Source organism: Pinus tabuliformis, chromosome 8 (assembly GCF_031772625.1).
Source record: "Pinus tabuliformis cultivar Carrire ecotype Pingquan chromosome 8, CPIR1, whole genome shotgun sequence".
NCBI lineage: Eukaryota > Viridiplantae > Streptophyta > Pinopsida > Pinales > Pinaceae > Pinus > Pinus tabuliformis.
In genome coordinates this window covers 1,211,407,844-1,211,433,272 of record NC_142294.1, presented here as the reverse complement: position 1 = coordinate 1,211,433,272, position 25,429 = coordinate 1,211,407,844, and the positions used below count along the sequence as shown (strand labels likewise).

The following is a 25,429-nucleotide window of genomic DNA, read 5'->3' as shown; positions in this document are numbered from 1 at the left end:
ATTTGTTACTCCAAATGGTACCACAATAAATTCATAATTTCCAAAACGTGTCCGGAATGCAGTCTTAGAAATATCGTTTTCAGAAATCCTTAGCTGATGATAGCCTGATCGAAAATCAATTTTTGAAAAGACAGCAGCTCCTTTCATTTGATCGAAAAGATCATCGATTTGAGGCATAGGATATTGATTCTTTACTGTAGCTCGATTCAAGCATCGATAATCTATGCATAATCTTAAAGATCCATCTTTCTTCTTCACAAAAATTACAGGAGCGCCCCAAGGTGATATACTGGGTCGAATATGTCCTATATCCAGTAGTTCCTTCAATTTAATTTGCAATTCTTGAAGTTCTGGAGCTGTCATTCTATAAGGCGTTTTAGAGATCGGTTGGATACCAAGTTTCAATTCAATAGTGAGATCCAGCTCTCTTACAGGGGGTAATCTTGGTAGTTCCTTTGGAAATACATCCGGAAATTCGGCTAACACCGGATATTGTTCTAAGGATGGTCTTTTTTCTTTGCTTACTTCTTGAATTACATATGCTTGACAACCTTTTCTTAAACAACGCTTCATTTTCATTGTTGATATGCAGCGTAAAGATACTTTTCTCTTGATTCCTTGAATTTGGATTACTTCTCCTTCATCATTTATACCTAGAATTCTTTTCCCATAACAATCTACCCAAGCTTGATGAGCTTCTAGCCAATCCATACCTATGATAAGATCATAAGTTCCTAAGGCTGTGACATAAACTTTCAGTTTAGTCGTACAGACCCCTAGGTCAATTTTGCATTGATCCACACTTAAGCCCACGGATTGGAGTTCTCCTGAGGCCATTTCCACCTGTTTAAAATCATTTTGTCTACGAGCTACCAACCCACATTTGTTTAATGCATATGATGAAATGAAACTATTTGTGGCACCAGTATCAAATAAGATTTTGAGTTTTATACCATTAATAATACCTAAAGATTCCACTACAGTGGATTGATGTGCTGCTTGATCGTTGCTAACTACTGCATGACTTCTATGATTACCTTGATTATTTGATATTGGTTCCTTTCCAGTCCTATGCAATATATTTGACGAAGCTTCTGGACAATCACGTTGAAAATGCGGTCCTCCACATCCCCAACAATTAAGCTGCGTTGATCCTCTTGAATCAAGACGTGAAATTCTAGATAAAGAGCTTCGTCCTCTCATGTTAATTCCTCTCGAATTTCTTCCTCTACTAGCAGTTCCACGAGATGTCCATGGACTGGTGTTTGATGATTCTGTGGCTATAGTGTTTACTGCCATGGGAGCTCTTGTTCGTACATTCCTTGGGGTAAATCTATTACTGTAAGGTGGCCTTGAGCTACCTCTTCTGAAGAAATTTCGGGGAGTTTTTCCTGGAAATCCTGATTGTAAAGGTTTTGCTGGCCCTACATCTTCTTTGATCCCTAGATGTTCTTCCGCATAACGACCACATTCTGCCACCTCAGCTACTGATAATGGTTTCCACATGCTCACCAAGGCTCTAATGCGAGGATTTAACCCAAATATGAAGCTTTCAGCTTGACATTCATCAGAATCTAAGTAGTGAATGTATTTTACAAGCTCCATAAACCTTATCTCATACTCTTCCACTGTTTTATTACCCTGAACTAAGGTATGGAAGGCTCTGCCTTGCTGTTGTTGAAAGTATGGAGCTAAATACTTTGCGCGGAATCTTTCCTCAAACAATTCCCAAGGAACATTATCCAATGTAAGGTGCAGTTGCTTTTCCAGATTTCCCCACCAAATTAAGGCACTTTCCTTTAATTCAAATACAACAATTTTTGTTTTTGCCGAAGAAGAATATTCTCTTAATCTAAAGCATATGTTCATTCCTTCTAACCATGCCTCAACGCATTCACCTGCTCGACCTCCTGAAAATTCTCGGAGTTTAATTTTCTGAAGCTCCCTAGAAATATCTTCTTTTGATCTTTTGTGCTCAAAATTCTTTGGTTCCGCTGAACTGGTAGCTAAGGGTTGAAGTTCTTCTTTGGTCTTACCCTTCGTTGATTCTTTTAATGTCTCCAATAAGGCTTCCAATGAGTTCATTATCACGGTCAACTCTGGTGCTGGAGCGATTGGTGTTGATAATGGTCTTGGGGGAGACGATGATGATAGTGGTGGCGATGGGGAGGATGATGGCGACGGTGGCGGCATTAGTGACGATGATGCTACCCGATCACGTCGTCGTCACTCATATGTCTTTACCATTGTAATGTTTCCTGTATACATAATAAAATTCTATAAAAATTTGAGGTAGACATTCGAATTTAACATATAGTTTTCTTTTTGCAATTTCACATTCATAAACGGGTATAGTTTTTTTTGCTATTTTTATTTGCTAGGCAGATCTTACTGGTACCGAGGTCAAGGAGGATGGTCTCGCGACCTCCTTGTCCTGATGCAGGGTATTCTATCCTAATATGAAATAATGCAGAAGTGTATGGTTATTAATGCCTAGGGTAGATCATCCAAAATTAATTACTAAGTAACATTCACAAAATTAAATATTTAAATATTAAATATCTCGTTATAATAAACATCGTCCACACACCCATCACGCCTCAAACTATTACCTCTACAAAAGGACACACATAGTTACAATGTTGAATATGTTACTTAGATGTATACTATCAAAATATCAATTATAACTATAACATATTCATTGCAATTTATAAAAGAATTTTTAAATTATTTTGATAAAAGAAATTTAAATTATTTAAAAACTCACACTTAAAAACTACTAATTTAGAAATTATCATTTAAACATTTTTTTTTTTAAGTGGGTTCTCTCAAAAACTAAATATTATTAGAAGTTACAAAAGCACATTTTAATCGAAATTGATATAAAACTGTTTGCCATGATGATTGCATTCAATCTAACTACAGTGGTTGTCAATAAACCAATATTTGACAACAAGAATTGATACGTTCTAGGGTAGGTTCTTCTAAAAACGAGATTTCAATGATATTCACACAAATTTGTATATACCCAAAAGATTTGTGATGGCTTGGTGGAAATCTTTTCAATGGTGGACAATAGCAATGTATGTCAAAAGGCATTTTGTGTACACGATTCGTACTTCATAAGTCACTATCTCAAGAATGTAATAAAAGGATGATATGTTGGCATTATGGCACAGGTTTGGCACTATGGCACAGGTGTTGTCCTTGATGGCAACTCACTCAAATGGCAGATCACAGTTCAGGCTCTCAAAATGAAAGGAAATGAGGTATACGCAGGTTCCTCGTAACAAAATCGCGTATACACACGGGTATACCGTTCAGAAGGCGCGTATACGTATGCACACACTTTCATGCAAAGAAAAGCGCGTATATGTGGGAAAACGTATGGTTGGTCCATGGTATTTAGTCCGACATATGTGAACCTATGGTTTTGATCCTTGGTATTGCATTTAAAGTATTAAACCCAGGTATTGGGTCCCTAGTATTGGATCTCTATGGTTTTGGACCATGGTTTGAGTAAGGCCTAAGACTATAAAAAGGGAAGGAGATCTTTTGGCAAGGGCATCAACTGAAGTGTTGAATATCTTAAGAGGAGCAAGATCTGGAATACTGGTGATTGATTTATGGTGCATTGCTGAATCTGAACCAAGGAGGAACCTGAGCACTAAAGATGGATAAGTTCTATTGATGAATCAAGATCTTAAGGCTTGAATAGTAGTATCATTATATGATGTTTGATCTGTTATATTTGGCGCATGATTAGATCTATAAATCTGATAAACTGGGTATAATAATGTCTGAATACTTGAAAAAGGAGAATTGTCTTTTATAGATCTGTACGCAGGTTCGGCACGGCACAGGCGCGTATACACGCAGGTTCAGCAACTGAAGAAAGCGTATACGCTGGTTGGCATTGATACAGCTGCGTATGTACGCAGGTTTCTACATAGTGAAGTAGCGTACGTTTCATAAAATATGTTTTAGCTACTTCTGTTTATTGCTGCAGTGTTCTGGGTCAGGATTGGTTTCTAGTTACTGTTACTGTATTCTAGTTACAACATTCAGAGAAGTGATTGTTTGATTCAGTTTTGGTTGGTGCAAAGGAGATTTGCTGATGCAAATATACTTGATGTTTGATTGATGTTATTGATGGATCCAGTCTGAAAATTTATGAAACGTGGTCCAGAAAAGAGAAGGTTGTAGCCTTCTGTAGGTCAGCACCTACGTACTAGTACATCAGCTAGTACAAGAGCTAAGGGGGTTGTAGCTCCCCTCCAGGAGAAGCTGGAGAACGAGAGAAGGTTGTAGCCTTCTGCAGGTAGCAGCCTGCGTACTGGTATAAGATTGCACCAGTACAAAATCATTGTAAAAAGAAGTTTCTAATTGAAAGAAGATAGAGACAAATTGCAGTAGGTGGTTTTCACCCACATTGGGTTTCCACCTTACATCGTGTGTTCTTTTGTGTGACTGTTTGCTCTATTTTTCTGGTTACTGTTTATATGGTTCTGACACACAGATTAATGATCATCATCTAAAGAATAAATTAAAATAATAAGTCTGCAAGTTATACGCGAGTTTCATTAACCAAAGTTGCATATACACGTCGTTTTCTCTAACTGAAGTTGCGTATACAAATTTTTGTGTGAATCGAAAAGATTTTTATAATACTGATTCACCCCCCCCCCCCCCTCTCAGTATTATTTCCAACATGATATGGATAGAGAGAATAATTTAAAGAAAATCCAAACCAAGGCTTGTTCGTGTATGAATGAACCTAAATCAAGACTCTCACTTGGATAGATCAATAAATGGATCTAATGAATAGCATCTTACTCAAATTTATCACCCTCCACTTTGTTCTTTAATTAAAATACCATATTTCTTGCGGAAGAAACTATGAGGTAAGAAAAACAAGGCTTTAAACATACTTCAATCAGTCATTTATTTTTATATGGAATGATATTGCCTTTACGCACCCATATTAATCACAGGCACGGTATAGCGATAGTATTGACACGCTAATGCCGGTAACTAAGACGTCGACAACCGACATGCAACCACCCAACAGATGGAACCATGCCAACACACGGGTCACGGGTTCGAAATTCGTGGCGGGGATTCCTTCTCCTCCCACTCCAGCTGTAAGCGACTCTCTTATCAGTGGCCTTAATCACAAGCTTTGGGAAGCTTATCCAAGATACCAGTAGATAAAAGGGGCTAAAATAGCAGCGACCGTTCGAGTCTCAATATCTCGCCTTCATTCGTAGTAGCGGAATCGCGGAATTAATGTTAACAGAATCCTATTCCTACATCATCATATGAGAAGACAAAAGCTCAATTCAGTGCAGACTTTGAGAATTCCGTTAATTTCACTGTCATTTGCATGGCACGGAAACAGAAAGCTCGCAGTAACATTTGCAGCCGTTAGGCAACTGCTTTTCTCAACAACCTCCAACGTGATTCCATGGATGCAGTGGTATTGATAGAAGAACAGCGCGAGAAGCTGCAAAGAGTAGTAGATGAATGGCGCGGCCGGATTGTGGATAACCTCAACTTCACAACAATCCTTTCGAGGCCTCTGCTGCAATTGATGTTGGCGATATAAACACCGACCTAATACATATTTTAACTGACCCAAAGGACAATTCAAGCTTGTTATGTCTAGTTGAAACTGACAATTTTTCACTCAACAAGTTCATCACAGTGCTTGCGTACGATTGCCTTGAAATATCACGGCTTTCCCGCCAGGCATCAAAGAATGTGTATACACAACTGCGCTTGTTTGGTCATTCTAGTTCACATGAAGTTCTTTTGGAAGGAGACCCGCAAAAGGCATTTGGTCATTCATTGTCATTATTTATGGAGTTCTCAGAAATCGTATGCAGGTTGAGGGAAGTACTGAACAATTTGGTTAGACAAGTTGATTCTATCTATTCGGCGGATACCAAAAACAACAAATTGTGTGCCTCATTCACTACCATCCATATGCCGAGTGTTTTTTTTCATCCTTTGTTGATGGCCTCATAGTTTTCCTTATTATGGATGAAATTATTGCCCAAAACGGCCATGTAAAGCATTATGCATCAATCTTTATGAGGATGTTGGACGCTGTGAAAATGGAACCTGACAAGTTTTGTATATCGACTGAAAATGTGGACTGTCTTGAGCATGTGGTCAATCAATTTGGAGTATTAGAAATTGCCCTTTTTCAGCGATTTGTACAGGAGGACTTAATGTTGAATGAAAGTAAAGAAATTATCTACCGAATAATTCACTCATGTTTGCTTTCAGAGAACGTTTTCCTTTCTTGACCATAGGAAATAAAAGCTTTAAAGCCTACTTGACCTTGGCTCAAGATATTCTGCATCAAGTGATGTGTCAACAATTTCAAACAGAAAATTTAACAGAAATAAAATTCAACAGAGAGTTACACAATGCATAGGGCCAGTAAGGTCGAAAGGGTTTAACCTGCTCTGATACCAAATGTAAAGATCGTAAACAGATGCAAAAACAGTAAGGGATTTATATCATGAACCTGTAAACAATTTCCTGAAATCTTACAAAATCAATTAACAGAACTGTTGAGGTACCTACCTGTGCCCCTGCAGTTGAAGATGCCTCCGGCTACATTGCTATAGTTACCAAAAGACCGAATCCACCCAGCCAAACTGAGCAGAACCTGGCTGCTCAATCCAGTAAGCTTCTTAACAGAAGCCGACTATTCCCCTGTGCCCAGAACCTCAGAACAACTCAAGCTCTTCCTGTGGATGATTTCCGTACATGATGTTCCTCCTCCTCCCCATTTCTTCCCTCTGTTTTCTCCCCCTTCCCAAATCATTGTCTCGTGGTTTTATCCTGTTGTTTGGCGGTGGCCGCTCTTCCATCTGCAGCCCACCGCTCAACCTGCTGGTGACACGCTCCTCCCTTATGTATTCCTCCCTTATCTCTTTTAAGGTCATGAATGTATATGTTTTGTGTTTTGCAATCATATTATATTTTTATTAAAATATTCTTTTGATATAAACACTATATCATATATATCATATTATGATTTAATATATCACATTAAACATTATAAACATTATGATTTAATATATCACATTGTTTTATTATATATTTTTTTAATATAGCATTATAACTTTATACTTAAAGCCCCTTTTAATTAATTTCTTATATATATTTTTAAAAAAATATTTTATTAATTTATTAATATAATTTTTATCAATAATCTGGAATATTTAATTTATATAGTCATCTTTTAAGATTTACCCATACATTAAGCAATATTGATGAATGAGTAGAACCTCTATTCAAAGAAGTGTCATGGTATTTAGCACTTAAAGTTAATTTAGTATATAATACTAGTGCGGTGTATGCGACACATGCATATGTAGCTATCATATGTATGTACCGTACGCCTGCTATTATTCTTGCGTTCTTTATATTTATAGATGGGTCGTTACAAGTTCCATAGATTGAATACACTATGTAGGTAGTATAAAAGTTGGATTTTCAAGGCAAGCACTGCAGGAGTCTATAGCCCATTGTCTTGGTGGTTTATCAGCTTACTCAACAAGAACTAAGTCACTTTATAAACTTCCTTCACAAGCGCTTAGTGGTTTGTCATCCCTTCTCATCAAGCACCACAATGGCTCAGCTCACTTGCCTAGTGCTTTATCATCCTTCCAACAAGCATCTAAGTGGTTTATCAACCCATTCAGCAAGCACTAAGTGATTTATCAGCTTACCCAACAAGCACTTAGTGGTTTATTAGCTTACACAACAAGCACTAAGTGATTCAAATCTCCACTGACCAATCAAACACAAGCACAAAATTCAGTGTTCAATAAAATCACAAGGAATATCTTCCCAACCACAGAGCACTAGCTCAAGGATATTTTTCTTCTTCCTCCACTGCTACTCGAACGCTTTCTCTTGTGCACTTTCTCCCATTTGTATCTTCCTTTTCTTTTGCGTATCACTTCCCATTCTTCTTTGCATTCTATGTGTTCTCCCCCTTTTTTCCTTCTCGTGTTTTTTTTCTTCGCATTCTTTATGTGTTGACTTCTTCTCTGTTGGAGGGTTATCCTCTTTTCCACATGTCCCACGAGGAAGGGGTGAGTATGGGGCCCTCCACTCAGGCTAACCATACCAAGACTTCACTACCTAATGTGCAGGCCATTTAATTCGTCAGGTAGATAGGTAAGGGGAAGTAAATGAGGTGGGTGTGGCTTGGGTTAAACACATCACAAGCAACCTCTCCTTCTCAAAACTTTGAATCTATGTCCTCTCCTTCAGCTCGATCAACAATTGCATTTTTACATAAGTTGATAATCAATATTTACATAGTGACATTTACATGGGGTGCAGAAAAAAGGGTTATTACAAAAAAAAATCCAGTGGTAATATCCACCTCTTCTCGCCACTCTTGGTGAAAGAACTTGTACACTAGATCACCATAGGGAGTTTACCTATTTCTTGTTGGTTGTTTTGCAGTCTTATTCTCACTTCCACTATATGGTTTCCTCAAAAATGGAAAAGGATCCTTGTCTTTGTGTGTCCTACCTGTTGTTACCACCTTCCTCAAGCCAATAGCATCCTCTCTTCTCATATTTTGTTGGATAGCGTTAATCGATTTACATGTTCTAAGTCCTCACATAAGAGCCCACAAATGGCCTGCCCTTAATTCAGTAAAATAGGTGTTATTGAATTTTTTGTGGCAGAATTACATGTCAAAATAACAATTACTCCCCCAACAAGCTTTGCCCTAGGCCTTTGTTTTCTTGTTACATACTTCCGTAGCAGATATATTTTTTCTTGAGCTTGTTGTCTTGCTATAGCAGGGTTATTTGCAGCATTGGTAGCCCCACCTGCAATAGATGGTGTAGTAACAATGATAGATGAACTTGGAGGAGGTGGGACAACAACAGCAGTGACATTGTTCCCTTTCCTTTGGCCTTTACAAGCTTCCATTGATGGTTGAGCCATGATTTCTATATTTGAATGAAAAAGATACTGCTATTGGAGAAAAGACAAATATGGATGCCTTTAAATCTCCTAGGATCCCTTCAATATGGTGTTCGTATTTCACCTACGAAATGTTAGAAACATGAACTTAGGTTCAACAATAAAGACAATGTAGTTAAAAGTGAAAAAAGGAAGTTGAAATCACTTTTTTTCTCACCACCAATTCCCTTTTTTGCACGCTGGTGTCTGACACGTTGGGACATTGCTAGGGCATTTGTCAAACACAAGATTGACACATGTCGTGTATGATGTTTTAGGACACATGTCAATCACGAGGCTGACGTGTCCTAGTATGCCAAGTGCTCAACACAAGATACAGACACGCAGACCTTGGGTCAGATGTCCTGTTTCTTATATTATCACATTTACGAGGCTTCAAAATTTTACTGAAGGAATTTCTATTGGACAAATTTATCTTGTGCTTGATCGATTACACCTTGGAAGAAACATCATCTCCACGTGTATCATCTAGTTGAATTAAATCATCACTTACCTTGTCCAAGATCAAATTATCATGAAGCATTTCCTTCTTATCAACCACAGCAGATGCTTTAGCCTTCTCTTTAACGCAGCTACATCAAGTAGAATGCCAGTCAACTTCGCCATTTTTACCAGATCACAAGAGGCTGCCACTGGGAGGGATGCTTTTATTGATAGGAGGTTGAACAATGAAAACTCATCTTTTCAATGATATCTTTGGGATAAGATCCCTCTCTTTTAGGTGTATTTCAATTCTCTTACTATCATCAAATGGAAGTGACAATCCATATCAACCTGAAGTGCAGAAAGACTGCAATTCAGACTTGCATTGACACACTTTAAGTTTGAAGTTTGAACTAGTTTTATGTTTGAACTACTGTTTACCATGCATGTTTGCTGCTGGTATCTAATCTAGAAAGATCTGTTTGTATCAAACTTATTAGTGCCTGAATCTCATATACTAGTATAGTTTTATGGACAACAGAGCCTGAACAAGAAATGGCATTCCTACCTGCTTCAAATATGCCATTATCAACATTTTCACCATGCATTCGCATCTTGTTGTCTCCAATGAAGCATCTGTCTGCACTGTTCCCTGCTTGTATTTTGCCATGCTTCGACATCTTTTCTTGTCTTCTTCAATCTTGCCTTTTATTGATCAATGCTTCCACACCCACTACATCATCTTCTTCCTCAAATGCATAGCAGCCCCTCCATTTGATGATGATATCAAAATCGTTATCACAGGTATCAAAGCCAACAACATTGTTTGAGTGTTGGTATTTCATCCCCAAACCCTTATCCACTATTTGTTGAACCTGATGCCAGTGTTGAAGCTTGAACACACTTTTGCATTTTCTTTACAGATACATTTTCTTCTTTCGAAGATAAGTACTTCCTCAGAGCCCTCTTCACTATCTTTTTGATCGAGTACATGGCATTTGTCCAAGCTTAAATTTATCTTTTCCTTCTTGAATTTTGGGTAAATGGATTCAAGTGAAGGATTTTGGCGTGATGAAACACTAGTCACATTTCCTTCATTCAGAACATCTGTGACTAAACTGCTTTTATTTAGTTTCCTCATAATGGTTCCACTCTTCTCTTTCCCTTCGTAGGTCACGTTTTCCTGTCAATAACAAATCGCAAAGCTTCTAAGTTTGACCAAACAAGAAAAAATAATAAAATGACAGAAAACCTCCTAACAATGAAATGAAGTTAGGGGCAATTAGAATTGTCTAAAATTATCATTATACTCACAATTTTGTATAGTGGACTTCAGGATGTTGGAAAATGGTCACCATTGTTCCGTGCATTTTATGTTAAATACGCTAATGTCAGTGGCCATGGAGTTTGGTTGACTATTCAACCAGGAAGCCAGGTTTGAGTAATCTTAGTGCAATGGTAATGAATTATGTCAATGAAATGTTGAGAACTGATAAGTAGAAACATTCATGTAATGTGTTTGAAGAACTCACCCTGAAACCATTACCTATGGAGTGAGTTAATAAGTGGAATAACTCAACTTTTCTTGTAAGTCCATTTTTTGTGGAAAAGTAAAAGTTCCACCTTGATCTGGTCATGTTGAAATTTCAGTGATTGAGTCATTTTAAAATGGGCTAAAACATATAAGGCCAAAGTTCCATGGTCAAAGATCCCGTTAAAAAGGTGGAACTATAACTTCCGGCAAAGTTCCACTTGGATTTGGAGAAAAAATTCAGCCAAAAAAAGGTTGAGTCTGTCCAATTATTAACTTACTCCTTACCTTATAAGTGTTTCCCTCAAGTCCGCGCCACTCAACATGACAATGAAGTTGGTCAAATTTTCAAGGATATCCAAGATTCTCTATTTTTTTTCCAAACAACTTATAACATACCATGTTATTCTATAATATATGAATATTTGGTCATCTCTATGATGCAAGAGCATCTCTAGTAATTGTTTTCTTTTTAGTTGACCACATGTCATGTGGAGGAGTCAATCCAGAAAGAGAAAGGGCGTTTGTGGGTTGAATAACTTCCCTTCGATCAAATTGATCAAGACTGTTCTTCGAAAACTCTCCATGGTAGTTGCAGCAAGTGGTACCAAAGGACAAAGTGAGTTAATAGGTGGACAAACTCAACCTTAGTGAATCCATTGTTTTGCAGCAAGGTAAATTTTCACCTCAATCCACTATTTTTTCCCAAATTCCAATGATCTGGACCATCTGAAAATGGGCCAGAACCCTTGGGGTAATTATCCATGCTTGAATTTCCCATCAATCAATTGGAATTATAATATTCAGCAAAAATTCCATGGTATTCAGGGGAGATTTTCCACCATAAAGGTGATGGGTTTGTCCACTTATTAACTTCACTCCCCAGATGACCCCATTATAGCATGTAGGCCATCGATCTCACCCTCTTAGTCAATGACTTCAAGGAGGCTTGCATAGATAAGAACAAAGGTGGAGGAGAAGAATCTCACTTCTTGATTCGTAGGACATCCAAAAGGCCCACGTTTCTTTGAGAAGTCCAATGTGGCAATGTGTCGAGGTTCCCATGAAGTATGAAGTCAACACCTGATTAAGGTAATTGGTTTGGCTGTTGGGAATTTTAATGAGAGAGGTACAAGAAAAGGGGGGCACTGTTATTATTTTGGAAAGGATTATCATTCATTTAAGTAGATAGAAATGGAGAAGACAGAGCTCTCATGAAGAGGAGATGGAGAATAGGTTACACAATGGAAAGAAGATGAAGCCCAAGAAGAATTCTCTAGAACCTGTTGTAGCCAAGCTGAGACTAAGACTGGCTGGTATCTTTGAATGTTTTTAAAATTTTGGCAATGGAATTCTTCCAATGTTTTGTAATCACTGGCAGCCATTGAAGCCTGCATGTAACACTTTAAGCTAAGAAATTAATATACTGGTTATATTGCTTCTGTTTCTTCCATTGTGCCTCATTTAATTGCTTACATTTATGTGTTATATGCTTTTAAAGAATTGCAGTGTAGGTCTGCACTAGTTTGATATCACTGACAGCCATTGAAGCCTGCATGTAACACTTTAGGCTAAGAATTTAATATACTGATTATATTGCTTCGGTTTCCTCCATTGCCTCATTTAATTGCTACGTTTATGTATTATGTGCTTTGAAATAATTGCATCCCTGTAGGTCTGCACTAGTTTGGTATCAGAGCAGGTTTTATGTGCATTTGTGAAAACAATTCCAGTAAAAAGAGCTTGTTGGGTAGGAAGAATGCAGTTTCATTGGAAAGGGAAGTTAATAGGTGGAAGTGTGAGAAGAAATTTTTTACATAGATAGTATAATGGCCGACAGAAGAGATGGTGATCATGAAATCACAGGATGGTTGAGAGCTATATCTACTAGAATGGATGCTACATAGTACAGAGGCAACCCATAGAAGAGGAGCTACAGTAGATCTTTCTAATGTGAATGACAAAGAATGCAAACAAGAATTCCCAAGGGAAGATGTTGAAGAAGCCCCATCTCCAAAGGAGAGAATGGAGACTGCTACCTACTGAGGAAGCCTAAACCAGAAGAACTGAGAAACTGGATTGGAGAAATAGAAAAACTCTTTGAATTTGAGCAAATCAAAGACTCTGGGAGTAAAGCTTGCATGGAACAGGTTGAAGGGTCATACATCCTTGTGGTGGGATAATCTGTGATTGGATGGACTAAAGAAGAGTATAGAGAAAATTAGGGCTTGGGACAAGATGGTGGCCAAGATAAAAAGAAGCTATTCCTTTATCTTACATGCAAACTATTTCTTGAATCTATTCAGGAAGCTACAAAATTTGAGACAAACAGAGATGAATGTTCAGGAATACATCAAAGAATTATATAGCCTTTATTTTAAAATCAGACAAAGAAATGAAGGTGAAGAGGTCATTGCTAGATACGTTGGTGGTCTCAAATATGCTATCCAAGACAAGATTTGCATGGAGAGAATTTGGTCTATTGCAGAGCCACACCAGCTTGCCTTGAACGTAAAAGAGAAATTGCCAATAAAGTAGCAGAGCTCTCATGGTAGAGAAAGGAAGGGTAGAGGCAAAACCATGTTTGGCAAAGGTTAGACAAGTGGAAGAAAGGGAGAAGAGACAGCACAAGTGTTGTGAGTCAAGGTTTTAAAAGAATTTATGAAGTCCCTAGAGGTCAAGGATCTCCTAGAGGAAGAGGAGGGTAGTTCAATAGAATTTGCTTCAAATGCAGAACGCGAGGGCATTGGGATTATGAGAGTCCAAAGAACTTAAATGCCAACAAAAGACAAAAAGGAAGAACACATATAGCTCAAATTGAGAGTGCAACTGGGTCTGTTATTAAATAAAAACTTAGGCAAAGTACAACAAGAGCATGAAGAGAATGTCTTGTTCCAGAGTGTTGTTGAAGCCAAAGATGCTGGGACAGCAGGTCCATCACATCTTTGGATCTTCTAGAGATAGTCAGTTGACAATGAAAGGTCAACTAGGGAATCCATTAAGAGGTTGACTAGTCAGTTAGACCAACTACAGGTGGTCCAACTCAGTGCACTAGTGCACATATCAAGGGAAAAAGGCTAAAGATCTAGGTATACCTAAGGTGATCAAAATTGATTTACTTTCCTATTTTATGGGACTTAGTTATGCTTTGGGTTATATAAAGATGATTCGATGTACGGATCTAATGGTAATATATGGTGTTATCTATTATATGTGGAGCTATGCTCACTTGTGGTTAAGTGCTATGATGTCATCTATTGACACCACCTCTTCTTGGAATTCACTGTTATTCCCTTTGCAATTCCCGCATTCTCCAATATGGTATCAATGTTGTTGGTTTGAGACCTAGGTTGTTGTCAACAAGTCGCTTTTAGAGTTTGTCACTTGAATACATACTCTTGTTGAGTCAGATCTCTTGCAGAAGATTGACTCAGGTTTTGATTTGCAAATTGGATCAATGTTTTGTAGACTAATTATGAGTCCTAAGCAAGAACCTGTGGTTTTAAATGGTCACAACCATGGCATGTATGTACAAGATATGGAAACATTATTGGAGAGTAAAGCGGTTTGGCATTTTAAAATTTGTGGTTCCAATTTCCAAACAATAAGGATGAACATGGTAAGTTTGTTATTAATGAAAGAACGATGATGCTATAGGAGTCATGACAACCTACATCTATAGGGAGATTCATTTTCATACAAGTAGTATCAAATATCCAAATCAAGTCTAGAAAAAGTTGAAGGCTCTGTTCAACAAGATTGACGATTGTTAGGTTATGCAGATTGATAAAGAGATTATCTCTCTTAATCCTCTCTCCTTTGATGGGATTGAAGACCATGTGGCCTGGGTCAAGGAGCTACAATTGAAAATGGGTAATGTGGAGATCATTTTCCGAAGAACAGCGATCAGCATATAGAACTGATCTTGATGAAACATATAGAACTGATCTTGATCAGACTATGATGCTTTCTATTCAACATTTTGTGTTGGTTGGGCTTCCTGGAAAGAAGATGGTAATGACTGTACCTTTGATTCCTCATGTGGTTTGCTAAATAGGGAAAAGGAAAAGTTGCTTAATGAAGGTAAACTTGAGAATAAGCAATGGACTCATCTCCTTAAGGGAAAATGTTGACAAACTATTGGGAAAGAGATGGACGATACAATCAAGATAAAGAATCATGAATGTTATCATGATAAGGACTGTATCAACAAGACTAAGCAAAAGAAGCGTGCTGATCAACTATTGACTAATAAAGGTAAGAAGAAGAAGAAGGTCAGTTGATATTGTTGAAAGATAGGGCATGTTGAGAAAGTTTGCTAGAAGAAGACCAAAAATCTTGAGGATCAGGTTAAGAAGCTTTAAGGTAAGGTGTTGGGATTGCCAAGAAGCTCAAGAGGGAATTATTCTATCTTTGTAGTTGTAGATTGATTCTTGAAACGGAGAATCTTATTCCATGCAAGAAAATTGGTGACACAACAACCATAATTATTTGTTCTTGACAGTAATGTGTTTGTATGGTTTACCAAGAAACATAACCTCAAATAGAGACAACAAATTTATTTGCCACTTTTGGAGGATCTTGTCATTGGAAAAGTTCAACAAAATTGCAGCATAGTTCTATATATCATATGCTGACTAATGGGAAAATGGACATGGCAAACAAGAGCCCTGGAAACATGTTAAGATGTCCAGTAGAAGGAAAACTAGTGCAGTGGGCTATGGTGTTGGTGCAAGCAACAGTTGAATACAACAATTCAGTGAACAAATGTGTGGGAAGGACACCTTTCCAAATAGATAATGGGAGATCACTGAGAGGAGTGATAGATTTGGCAAGCTTTCCTAAAGCAAGCAAGAGAAGCACAGATAAAAACTCATCTGCAGATCACATGACGGAACCACATGAACAAGTAAAACAACAACTACCATGAAGCAGTCTTGCATGATCTTGCACAAAATCGAAAGACTTCCATGACTGTTGGAGGAGTTTTAGCTGTTTTACTGGAAAAGTAAATGAGGAGTTAGCCCATGTCTTCTATTTTGTTGACCACATGTAGTGTGGAGTTGTCAGCAGGAACAGAAAGTGGAAGGAGGTTCACAGGTTGGATAACCATTGTCATCGTCTTTTCTCATCACCAACCTTTAGGAAGGGGAAAATTTTGAAATTACAATAACCTATATTCAGGTAACGTCTCTGAACCAGAAATTTTCATCAAAATAAACCTTTACACAGATGCATGTGGAAACATAGCAAACCAAACTCCCCTTCTCTGAGTCTCTTATGTTGTTGCCTCAGGTGAACACTGCCTGAGACATTACCCAGATCAATGGGTGCATGAAAAGGCAAGGATATATGATCAGAAAATAATTTCAATTAATACCCTCCCCAAATGTTATTTCCTTTTTCAAGTTTGTTGTCGTGTAGCCTGCCAATGATCTCAGCAGAAGATTCCCTTATATGTCCAAGCACATTCTTATTGTCTTTCTTCATTGGTTCAATGAGTTCTTTGTTAGCACCTCTGGTATTTTGTGCTTCACTATGTGGATTGAATTCCCTTGCCTCCTCATGCTCCGGTGGAGCTGTTGGAGGATCTTGTAAAACCCCTAGAAACTTTGCATGCAACAAGCCACACTGACATTTTATCCATTTCCTAAGAGGTGTGTTTGCATCTTAGTTGAGCTATCACAATAACTTGGTGAGAAAACCAACACAAGAAAAAGTGGTGCATATCAAATTAATATAGGGATTTTTGTTGCCAAGATACAAGCAATACATTTGAAAAATGTTTACCAGATCTTGATAAAGAAGGATAAACCACACAGAAGAAATAAGCAGAGGACCATCGCTAGATCAAGATTTCTGGCAAAAGTCCGCAAAGTAAACTTGTAACTAAAGCAAAACATGTGGTCATTGTCAAGCAACCCCTAATGTCACAAAAGACAAAGATTTCAACATCGCTTTCTAATAAGTGTCAAGCAATCACAGGCACCTAGTACTGATGTGACATGTCAACCCCCTCCTTCGCACCTCTGAGAATGTGATTTAAAAACGTGGCCCTATAGTCACCAAACATTACTATTGTGCTCATCTGTTTCCCCTTCTATAATTGCCTCTATGCCATACTATGACACAGGCTAGATGATGGGTAGGAGGAAGTTGTGCCCTGAGATAGAAAGGACTAGGAGATTACACTAGACCCGAGTTTTAGTGGAAGCTAATAGATAATGAAGAACATTAAGATTCATCAATGAATGTCCCGTTTATTTACATATCCAACTGTAACCCCATTGGTGGTCACAAGACTAGAAGATCTCCCTAGAGAACAATTTATATAATATGTACCTTGGTGAACACTTCTGCAGATTCACATGATATTAGATGGGCCAAGCAATATTCTTGAGAAAGGAGATTTAGAGAGTAGAAAACGTTGCAACAAATTTAAGGATCAATAAGCTTCTAGAGTTAAAGAATCATTACGAGGAAATTAGAGGGGGATTATGGCATGATGTGTAAGCCTTTTGGACAACCCTATGTTTGAATTTTGCATTGATTAGTAATCATTGAATCAACAGATAGAGTTACTGGAGTAGGTCACTTGAGTGGGGGCGGGTTCCAAGAGAAGGAATTGAAGGAGGCTTAATCAAGCTGTAAAACCAGTGGCTGACTGTAACCTAAAATCCAAGTGTAAGATTCACAACCACCAGGTTAAGTAACTGACCAGCAGTATAGAAACTAATGCCCCACGACAGAAATTGAAGATCAGAAACCCAACATTGCAGTATAGAAACTAATGCCTCACAACAGATCATTGTGTAAACTAAAGACTTATCATCCAAATTTGGGAATTTTGGAAAACCAACATCACTGCAGGAATAATAAGCATGCAACATAACAAACTATAAAAGCTTACAATGCAATGTTATGGAAGGTACAAGTACCACCAGACAGCACTATGGAAGACAAAATGCCACAAGGAAAAAATACAAAAGACAGAATCCCACAAGACCACACTACAGAACAAATACCTGCAACACAATGTGTCAAGAAAGAAAACAAACCAACACACCAGCAAACAGAAAGTGGATGAAGACAAGTAAGAACAATCATATCATTTGACTTGTTACTATGTTTATCATAGTATTACAGATTTTATGTATTTTAATGTAGACAAATAAACGGCCTTAGATCCAATAGAAAATAGTAAGCCTTTCAAGATATTTTACATAACTTGAGGAACATTTCAATTCTGTTTCCACTATTAGACAGAAGCGACATTTCATTGGAAACCGAAGTGCAGAAGTAGTTGCAATTCAGATTTGAGTTGACACTTTTTAAGCTTGAACTACTGTCTACCATGCCTGTTTTGTTGCTAGAATCTAATATAGGAAGATCTGTTTGCATCCAACTTATCAGTGGCTGGAACTCATCTGTTGGTGCAGTTTTACAGACAACTTTGTCTGAAAGAGACAAGACACTCCTTTCTTCTTCAAATATGCTATTACCAACATTTACACCAGAGCCTTTGCATCTTTTGTTATCCAATGAATCCTCCGCATTGCACCCTCTTCGTATTTTGGCATGCTTCATTTTTTCTTGTCTTCTTCGTTCTGTCCTTTTATTGATCAATGCTTCCTCACTAGCCTCATCATCTTCTTTCTCAAACGCATACCACTCCTTCCATTTGATGATGACATTAAAATCATTCCCATTGGTACCAGAGCCAACAACAATGTTTGACTGTTTTTGTTTCATCCTCAAGTCCTTATCCACTATTATTTCAACCTCAGACGTCAGTGTGGAGTTTGAACATTCTTTTTGCCTTTCTTCAGGTGTGCATTTTCTTCTTTTGAAGATAAGTACCTCCTCAGAATCATATTCACTATCTTTGTTATCATGTACAAGGCATTCAACCAATCTTGAATTTACCTTTTTCTTCTTGAACTTTGGGTAGAAGGAATCAAGTAAAGGAGGTCGGTGTGATGAAGAACTGGTCACATTTCCTTTCTTCAGAATGTCGGTTATTGAGCTACTCTTATTTACTTTTCTCATAATGGTCCCATCATTCTTCCTCCCTTCATGGTCACGTTTTCCTGTCAATAGAAAATTGCAAAGTTTCTAAGGTTGACGAAACTAGAAAAGGGAATAAAAGGGCATAAAACCTTAAAACAGTAAAATGAAGTTTTAGGTAACTTATCATTGCCTAAAATAATAATGACAATAAGAATTTTGTATAATGGACTTCAGGATGTTCAAGAATGTTCACTTTTGTAACCACTCATCTTATGTGAATAAATTAATGAGTGATCATGAGTTTGGTTGACTGTTCAACCAGGAAGCCAAGTTTGAGTTAGGCTTACTCCCATGACAATTAGATTACATCAAGGAACATGTAGAGAACTGATAAGTATACACATTCAATGTAACATGTTTGAAGAACTCATCTCAAAACCATTACCTTATCCGTGCTTCTCTTACATGTGCACCACTCGGAATGAAGTTGGTCAAATTTGCAGGGACATCCAAGATCCTCAACTGCATCCCAAACAATTTGCGATCCACCATATTATTCTATCATATTTGAATATTTGGTTATAAGTCTTTGCTCAATTTGAGCACTTTATTCTTGTGTAATACAAGCATATTTGTGCAGATTTCTTTTCAAAGTGTCAGTTCCCACACATGGCACTTAATTTGGGGAATAATAGTTAGGTCCTATGTTACATTCTTACAAAGCAGATTAATCTGCTGAAGATCTCAATGTAGAATGTACTTCAAACAAATTTGCAAGACATCTTCTAACTGGATAGATTTTACAGATAATTAATTAGTGGATTGTGATCAAACTAGTTTCCTTAACATCAAGATGTATCCAACTTAATACTTTGAAACAAGTATAAAATTCTGCTCTGTGAGAGAACACTGGAGTAGGGTTCTTTCTAAATTCTTAAAGCCATACAGAGATTGTGCAATTCTAACATTATTATCCTATACAGTAATAGGATGTTTTTAAACTTCTTACAATTAATGATTTAAAATGGCTAATCAAAGCAGCTCTACTATGTTTTCTCATATGGAACCTTCAGAAAGGGGAGGGTAGCCTATCATGAGGTGACTTCATTGAACCAGAAATGCTCATTGAATCAAAAAATTCACCGAGATGCTTGTGGCAACATAGCAAATTTATACTCTATTTATATGAGTCTCTCATGTTATTTGAATTTCCTTGGGTAAATACTGCCTGCGATATTAGCCAGATAATTGTGTGCATGAAAATTCAGAGATACCTGAAAATAAAATAGTTTATATTTGTAATATCACCAAAGGTTATTTCCATTTTCAGGTTTGCTGTTCTTTAGAATGCCGACAGTCTCAGGAGTCAGCAGAAGAGTCCCTTGGATGTCCAAGAACATTCTCATTGCCAACGATTTGTTTGTTAACACCTCTGGTACTTAGCACTTCCCTCAGTGGGTCACATTACCTTTTCTTTAGCATGCCCCTTCACGAGCTGTTTGGAGAAACTTGTGTTACCTTATAGAAAGTTCATATCCAATGAGCCACAACAAGATTCTATCTGTTCTCAGAGGCATGTTTGTATCACAAAAACTTGCTGAGATCATCAACATTAGGATCAAAGATCAAAGACAAAGCAAAAGGTGGTGTATATCAAATTCCTATATGAATTTTTGTGGCCAAATACAAACAATACAAAATGGTATTGGAACTTAATAAAGAAGTCGCAAGAAAACAAGAAACCACAGAAGCAATACCCAAAGGATAATCACTAGATCAAGGTTGTTAGAATTAAGCAAAAGGTGACAAAGTAACCATAATCATATTTCCAGGCAACACTCTTTTTACAATGTAGTTGAGTAATGCACGCTGCAAAAGTTCAAAGTAAACAGTCTGGTGTTCATTGATTGAAATCTTAACAAGATAGTTAGAATGAGGTTCAGCGGGATTACCGTGTGTTACACGTTAGGACCAAACCGCTTGCCTTTTTTGGTGGCACCATGCTCAACAGTGACAGATGCAGAATGTGCATTGTCCCGGTCTTGAGCCATACTTGGCCCCCGCCCCTTTTGTGAGAAATGCCTAAGTGATATAATGACAACTGAATGTCGGTGAGATCTAATGCATAATACATACAAAAGATAAAGAATGATTACAGGCCTACATACATGCTCATTCAAAACCTCAGATCAATAGGCTTCCATAATGCATCCCCTCCAAATTGGCTGGTGGCACCATGCTCAACAGTGACAGATGCAGAATGTGCATTGTCCCAGTCTTGAGCCATACTTGGCCCCCACCCCTTTTGTGAGAAAGGCCGAAGTGATCTAATGACAACTGAATGTAGGTGAGATCTAACGCATAATACATACAAAAGATAAAGGATGATTACAGCCATACATAGTACATAATGCTCATTCAAAACCTCAGATCAATAGGCTTCCATAATGCATCCCCTCCAAATTGGCCCCTTAGGCACATCTGACGATTTATTTTCATCTTCAATCTCTATTTTCTCATAGTTTTGTATGAAGAATATGCACTATTAGGCAATACATAGAGAGTGAAATCAAGAGTTGCGTCTGCAATTTCCTCAATGATATGCGCTCATATCAATATTGACATCATATCATTACACGGATCTCTTTTCAAACAAAGAATAATTCATTAATGAGTAATAACTTCTTATATCTAGATAATGGTCAAGATGCAGAGTAATCGTTCTTAGAAACATCTTACGTTGCAGTTATCAAAGCCAGGTCTCTATTAGTAAATGGGTTTGTCCAGAGAGAGTACAAGACGCAAGCACATTTAATACACATTGGACATATAGCACAACAGAATACACAGTTTGGGTTACAACCTATTATTCACTAATGATAAAACAAAAACAACATATGATCTCTCATATATTTCAATTTTCTACTAAAATCTCTGACAGATTACAAGGTTTGTATCTTTGAGTCAGGCAAAGCAACCATCCATTACATTAAGCACATCATTAAAAAAGTGTTTTTCCATGAACTCTCCTAACTAAATCACATGAATTAATATTTAGTTAGTCTATTAGGGAATTAACTCGTATCACCTATTACCCTCTTTAAACCAATCTATTTTCACTTTAGTATAACCTGTTAGCCTCTCTAAAGCAATCTATTTTCCCTTCTATCATTATTTATCTATCAACCAGTGTGCAAATTGTAGATTGACGCATTTTTCCAATCTAGTAACATTTTCTTTGAGTATCGATCAAAGTTCAATATTCTTCCTCTTTAGTTATTTTCCAGTTCTCTAATGTGGTATCCCAAGTATCTATCAGTATATACAGCCATGCTTGTCTGCAGTGAATTGGAATGCATACTATAAGTCTTAAGGTGACACATCCTTTGTTGTGCTCCCCTCATTCTCAATGAGCGTGCTTATATCACTAACAATTGAAAATCGCCTATATTGAAGCTGATTTATTCTATGTAACTAGATTTGACACCAAGTTTTAATAGAGTGAACTATGGATATATGGAAAGGTGATTAAAGAACTATCCCATGCACATGATTCATTATTGTCACATATAAAATTGGAAATACCATAGGTTTTCAGTGTAGAGGTTTAAGAAAAAAGCCTGCCATTCTTTCTATTAAGATTATAGACAACAGAAAGATACTGTTTGCATACCAGTGTTCTTAGCATGCATTCCCATGTCCTGATACCCCGATGGTTTATCTTTATATACTCCCCACCACATGTCCACTGATGTCAGCAAGTTAATGTATGCGTAAGCCTTCCTATTCACAGCAATACAACATATCAACAAGATGATTCATTGACAGTCTGCCAGCAACAGATAACGAGGCTGCCTCAAAAATTAAAATAATCGTTCGTCTCACAGATGCCAATGGCAACGGAAATCATCACAAAGTTTATCATCAGCAAACCTTTTATCGATTCGTCGTCCTCTTTATCATTTCTCCACAAATTTGGCACTGCCACTAAAAATGCATATGCTGTTTCTTGAATACGAGAAGGACATTTGATTTACTCTCAGCTGTCCATCTTACATATTCTAAAAATAGTTCACAGAGTTGTGCATTAACCTAATTAAGTAAAACGACAAAGACAAACTAATTCAAAATCAAAACGGCATGACAGGTTGCCCAAATTATCAAATAAAGGGATAAAGTTCTTATTCTATTAGGATCCGGTTAGAACAATTTGCCCTAGGAACATGTGTCAAGCCCATTGATGATGAGGGAAACCAATCAAGTAGGCCAAAGGGTCGACTACACAAAAAGGCTCTGCATCAGCCTAGATTTGAATTTGGGTTGTTTGCATGGGATGCCTTGTCCCAAAACACAAAATTATAAATGGCAACCAGGAAAAATGACTCCACATCATCTCAAGACTCTTGTAGTGAAATCTTTTAGGTATAGCAGCTAACAATAAAAAAAATGTTATGACATTATGATATCACAGTTTGATAATTGTTAACTTAAGTCTGTAATGTAAAGTTGTGATAAATGGTTATTGCATAACCAATGGCAGGCCCTACAACAAATATAAAAACTTTCGTAAATAACTCTCACAAACACATTACCATAAACTCAACCAGGTTTATGGTACATGGACATCCTTAATGACAACATCACATATACAATGGAAGATTTTCTTCTCCCAGGAACCTAATCAGGAATTGCCTCCCTTTCCCTGTTTTATCTTTCCTCTTATGCCTGGCCACTGGGCTTTCCACAGTGTCCTCTGCAAAGTGAATTTCTTCTTTGCAAATGGTGTTCATTTTACAATTGGACCCTTTTTCTCTTAAGCGAATGATGTACATCTCACAACAGGGAAGTTTTTTATGAAGTTTCTTGCTGGCTCTTTTGGACTATATATAGATTCCTCAACATATAAAGCATCCATTTATTTCTTTTCCATCCTTACTGTATGTGGAGGCAAAATTTTGGAGCTCTCATTGCTCCTCTTTCTGATTGTATATCTCTGTTACCAGATGGGGCTATCACATGTAATTATCAGAACTTTTCCTTACATTAATATAATCGTGCTTTTTTCATGCTGAAAAAATAAACACATTCACAAATTAAATAAAGAGTTCAGAATCCAACCTGGTGATCAAGAACCGTGCTGTTGTTTATTTCCTTCACCACCTTAGTAAAGTAACCCAAATTGCCACTGTTTTGACAAAAGTTAATGCATGGAGATGACAGGATTAAAATAGGTCACAAAAGTGCCAATCAATGAAATAAAAAGGGAGAATACAAGGATTTAGGTACTGTGATTAATGAGGACGCGTACCCCGGGTATTCAGGGAACATTTCATGCAGTAAGGTGTTGTTGAAATCAGTCCTTCAACGAATCTTTGATAAAGGTGCCGACACTGCCGAGAGGGTATGACACAACTACTTATTTTCATGTTATGTAATACGCCTGCACACAACTGAGCCAGAAAGCTAGTAGGGAAGGAAATGAATGGATATTAATTATAACAAGAGTACCATGTTTAGTTTTTGGACATAACAGCGAAGCGAATCCAAGGGAATCTGTGTACGTTAAACAGGCCCCGCCCATTGCTTTATAAATCATTCAACAGGCCCCGCTCATCGGTTTATATGTGTGTATACAAAAGCGTATGTATCTAGGGAAACGAACTATATTCCTCTCTTACCAGGAATTCCGCTTTATATGTGTGTATACAAAAGCGTATGTATCTAGGGAAACGAACTATATTCCTCTCTTACCCGGAATTCCGCTTTATATGTGTGTATACAAAAGCGTATGTATCTAGGGAAACGAACTATATTCCTCTCTTACCAGGAATTCCGACGAGTTGTATTCCGACACAAAGCAATTCAATTAAGTTGCCTTCAGAAAGGGCATGTAAGGCAACTGACCTGAATACCTCACGTTCGGGATCAATTAAAAACAAAGGATTGCAGATCGTACGCAGAGGATTTCAGTTTACAGGACTGAATAGTTCTTCAATTTGGTTGTAGTTTCATTGAATCCATTGCAGTGGTTAACTTTGACCCTTATTTTTCTTATTTAATTGTTATATGCTGCAGCCGATGTGGTTGTTTCTAGATATGTTGTAGTCTATGTTATAATGAAATGAAATGATATTTTAAGGTTTACGAGACTAAAAATAGTTTATGAAACCATTAGTTTCTTATTTTTCGTTTTTTGCAATTCAATTATTTTCCTATTCAAATTGATGATGAGCTAGCCCAACCTTCCCACAATCCCCTCGCTAAAAAGACAATGCCAAGAAACTGATGCTAACATGTTCTCATAACTTTCTATGATGTCCTTGAATGCATCACATTCCAAAATGAAATGTTTTTCCGATTCCACAGCCCCAAAATCTATACACCCGTTCTTCCCAAGCTTCTTTAGGCCTTTTCCACCGTCATGTTTCACACCGA

The 25,429-nt window shown here is 37.4% G+C and overlaps 1 protein-coding gene across 4 annotated transcripts in view; it reads right to left on the bottom strand.

The window, feature by feature from the left end:
* The window catches only part of LOC149239726 (uncharacterized), a 408,199-nt gene extending 383,209 nt beyond the window's left edge, over window positions 1-24,990 (bottom strand). The window contains exons 1-4 of one of the 4 annotated variants that reach the window (XM_089373507.1): window positions 24,503-24,990; window positions 24,303-24,384; window positions 24,113-24,179; window positions 22,668-22,773 (exon numbers count right to left, since the gene is read on the bottom strand). In XM_089373507.1, coding sequence (XP_089229633.1) covers window positions 22,668-22,773; window positions 24,113-24,179; window positions 24,303-24,322 — 193 coding nt within the window. In that variant the 5' untranslated portion in view covers window positions 24,323-24,384; window positions 24,503-24,990. Of the gene's footprint in view, window positions 1-22,667; window positions 22,778-24,112; window positions 24,180-24,302 lie in introns of all 4 variants that reach the window. The other 3 variants (XM_089373506.1, XM_089373509.1, XM_089373510.1) reach the window with 3 other exon arrangements.
* Between the last annotated feature and the right edge of the window lie 439 nt (window positions 24,991-25,429).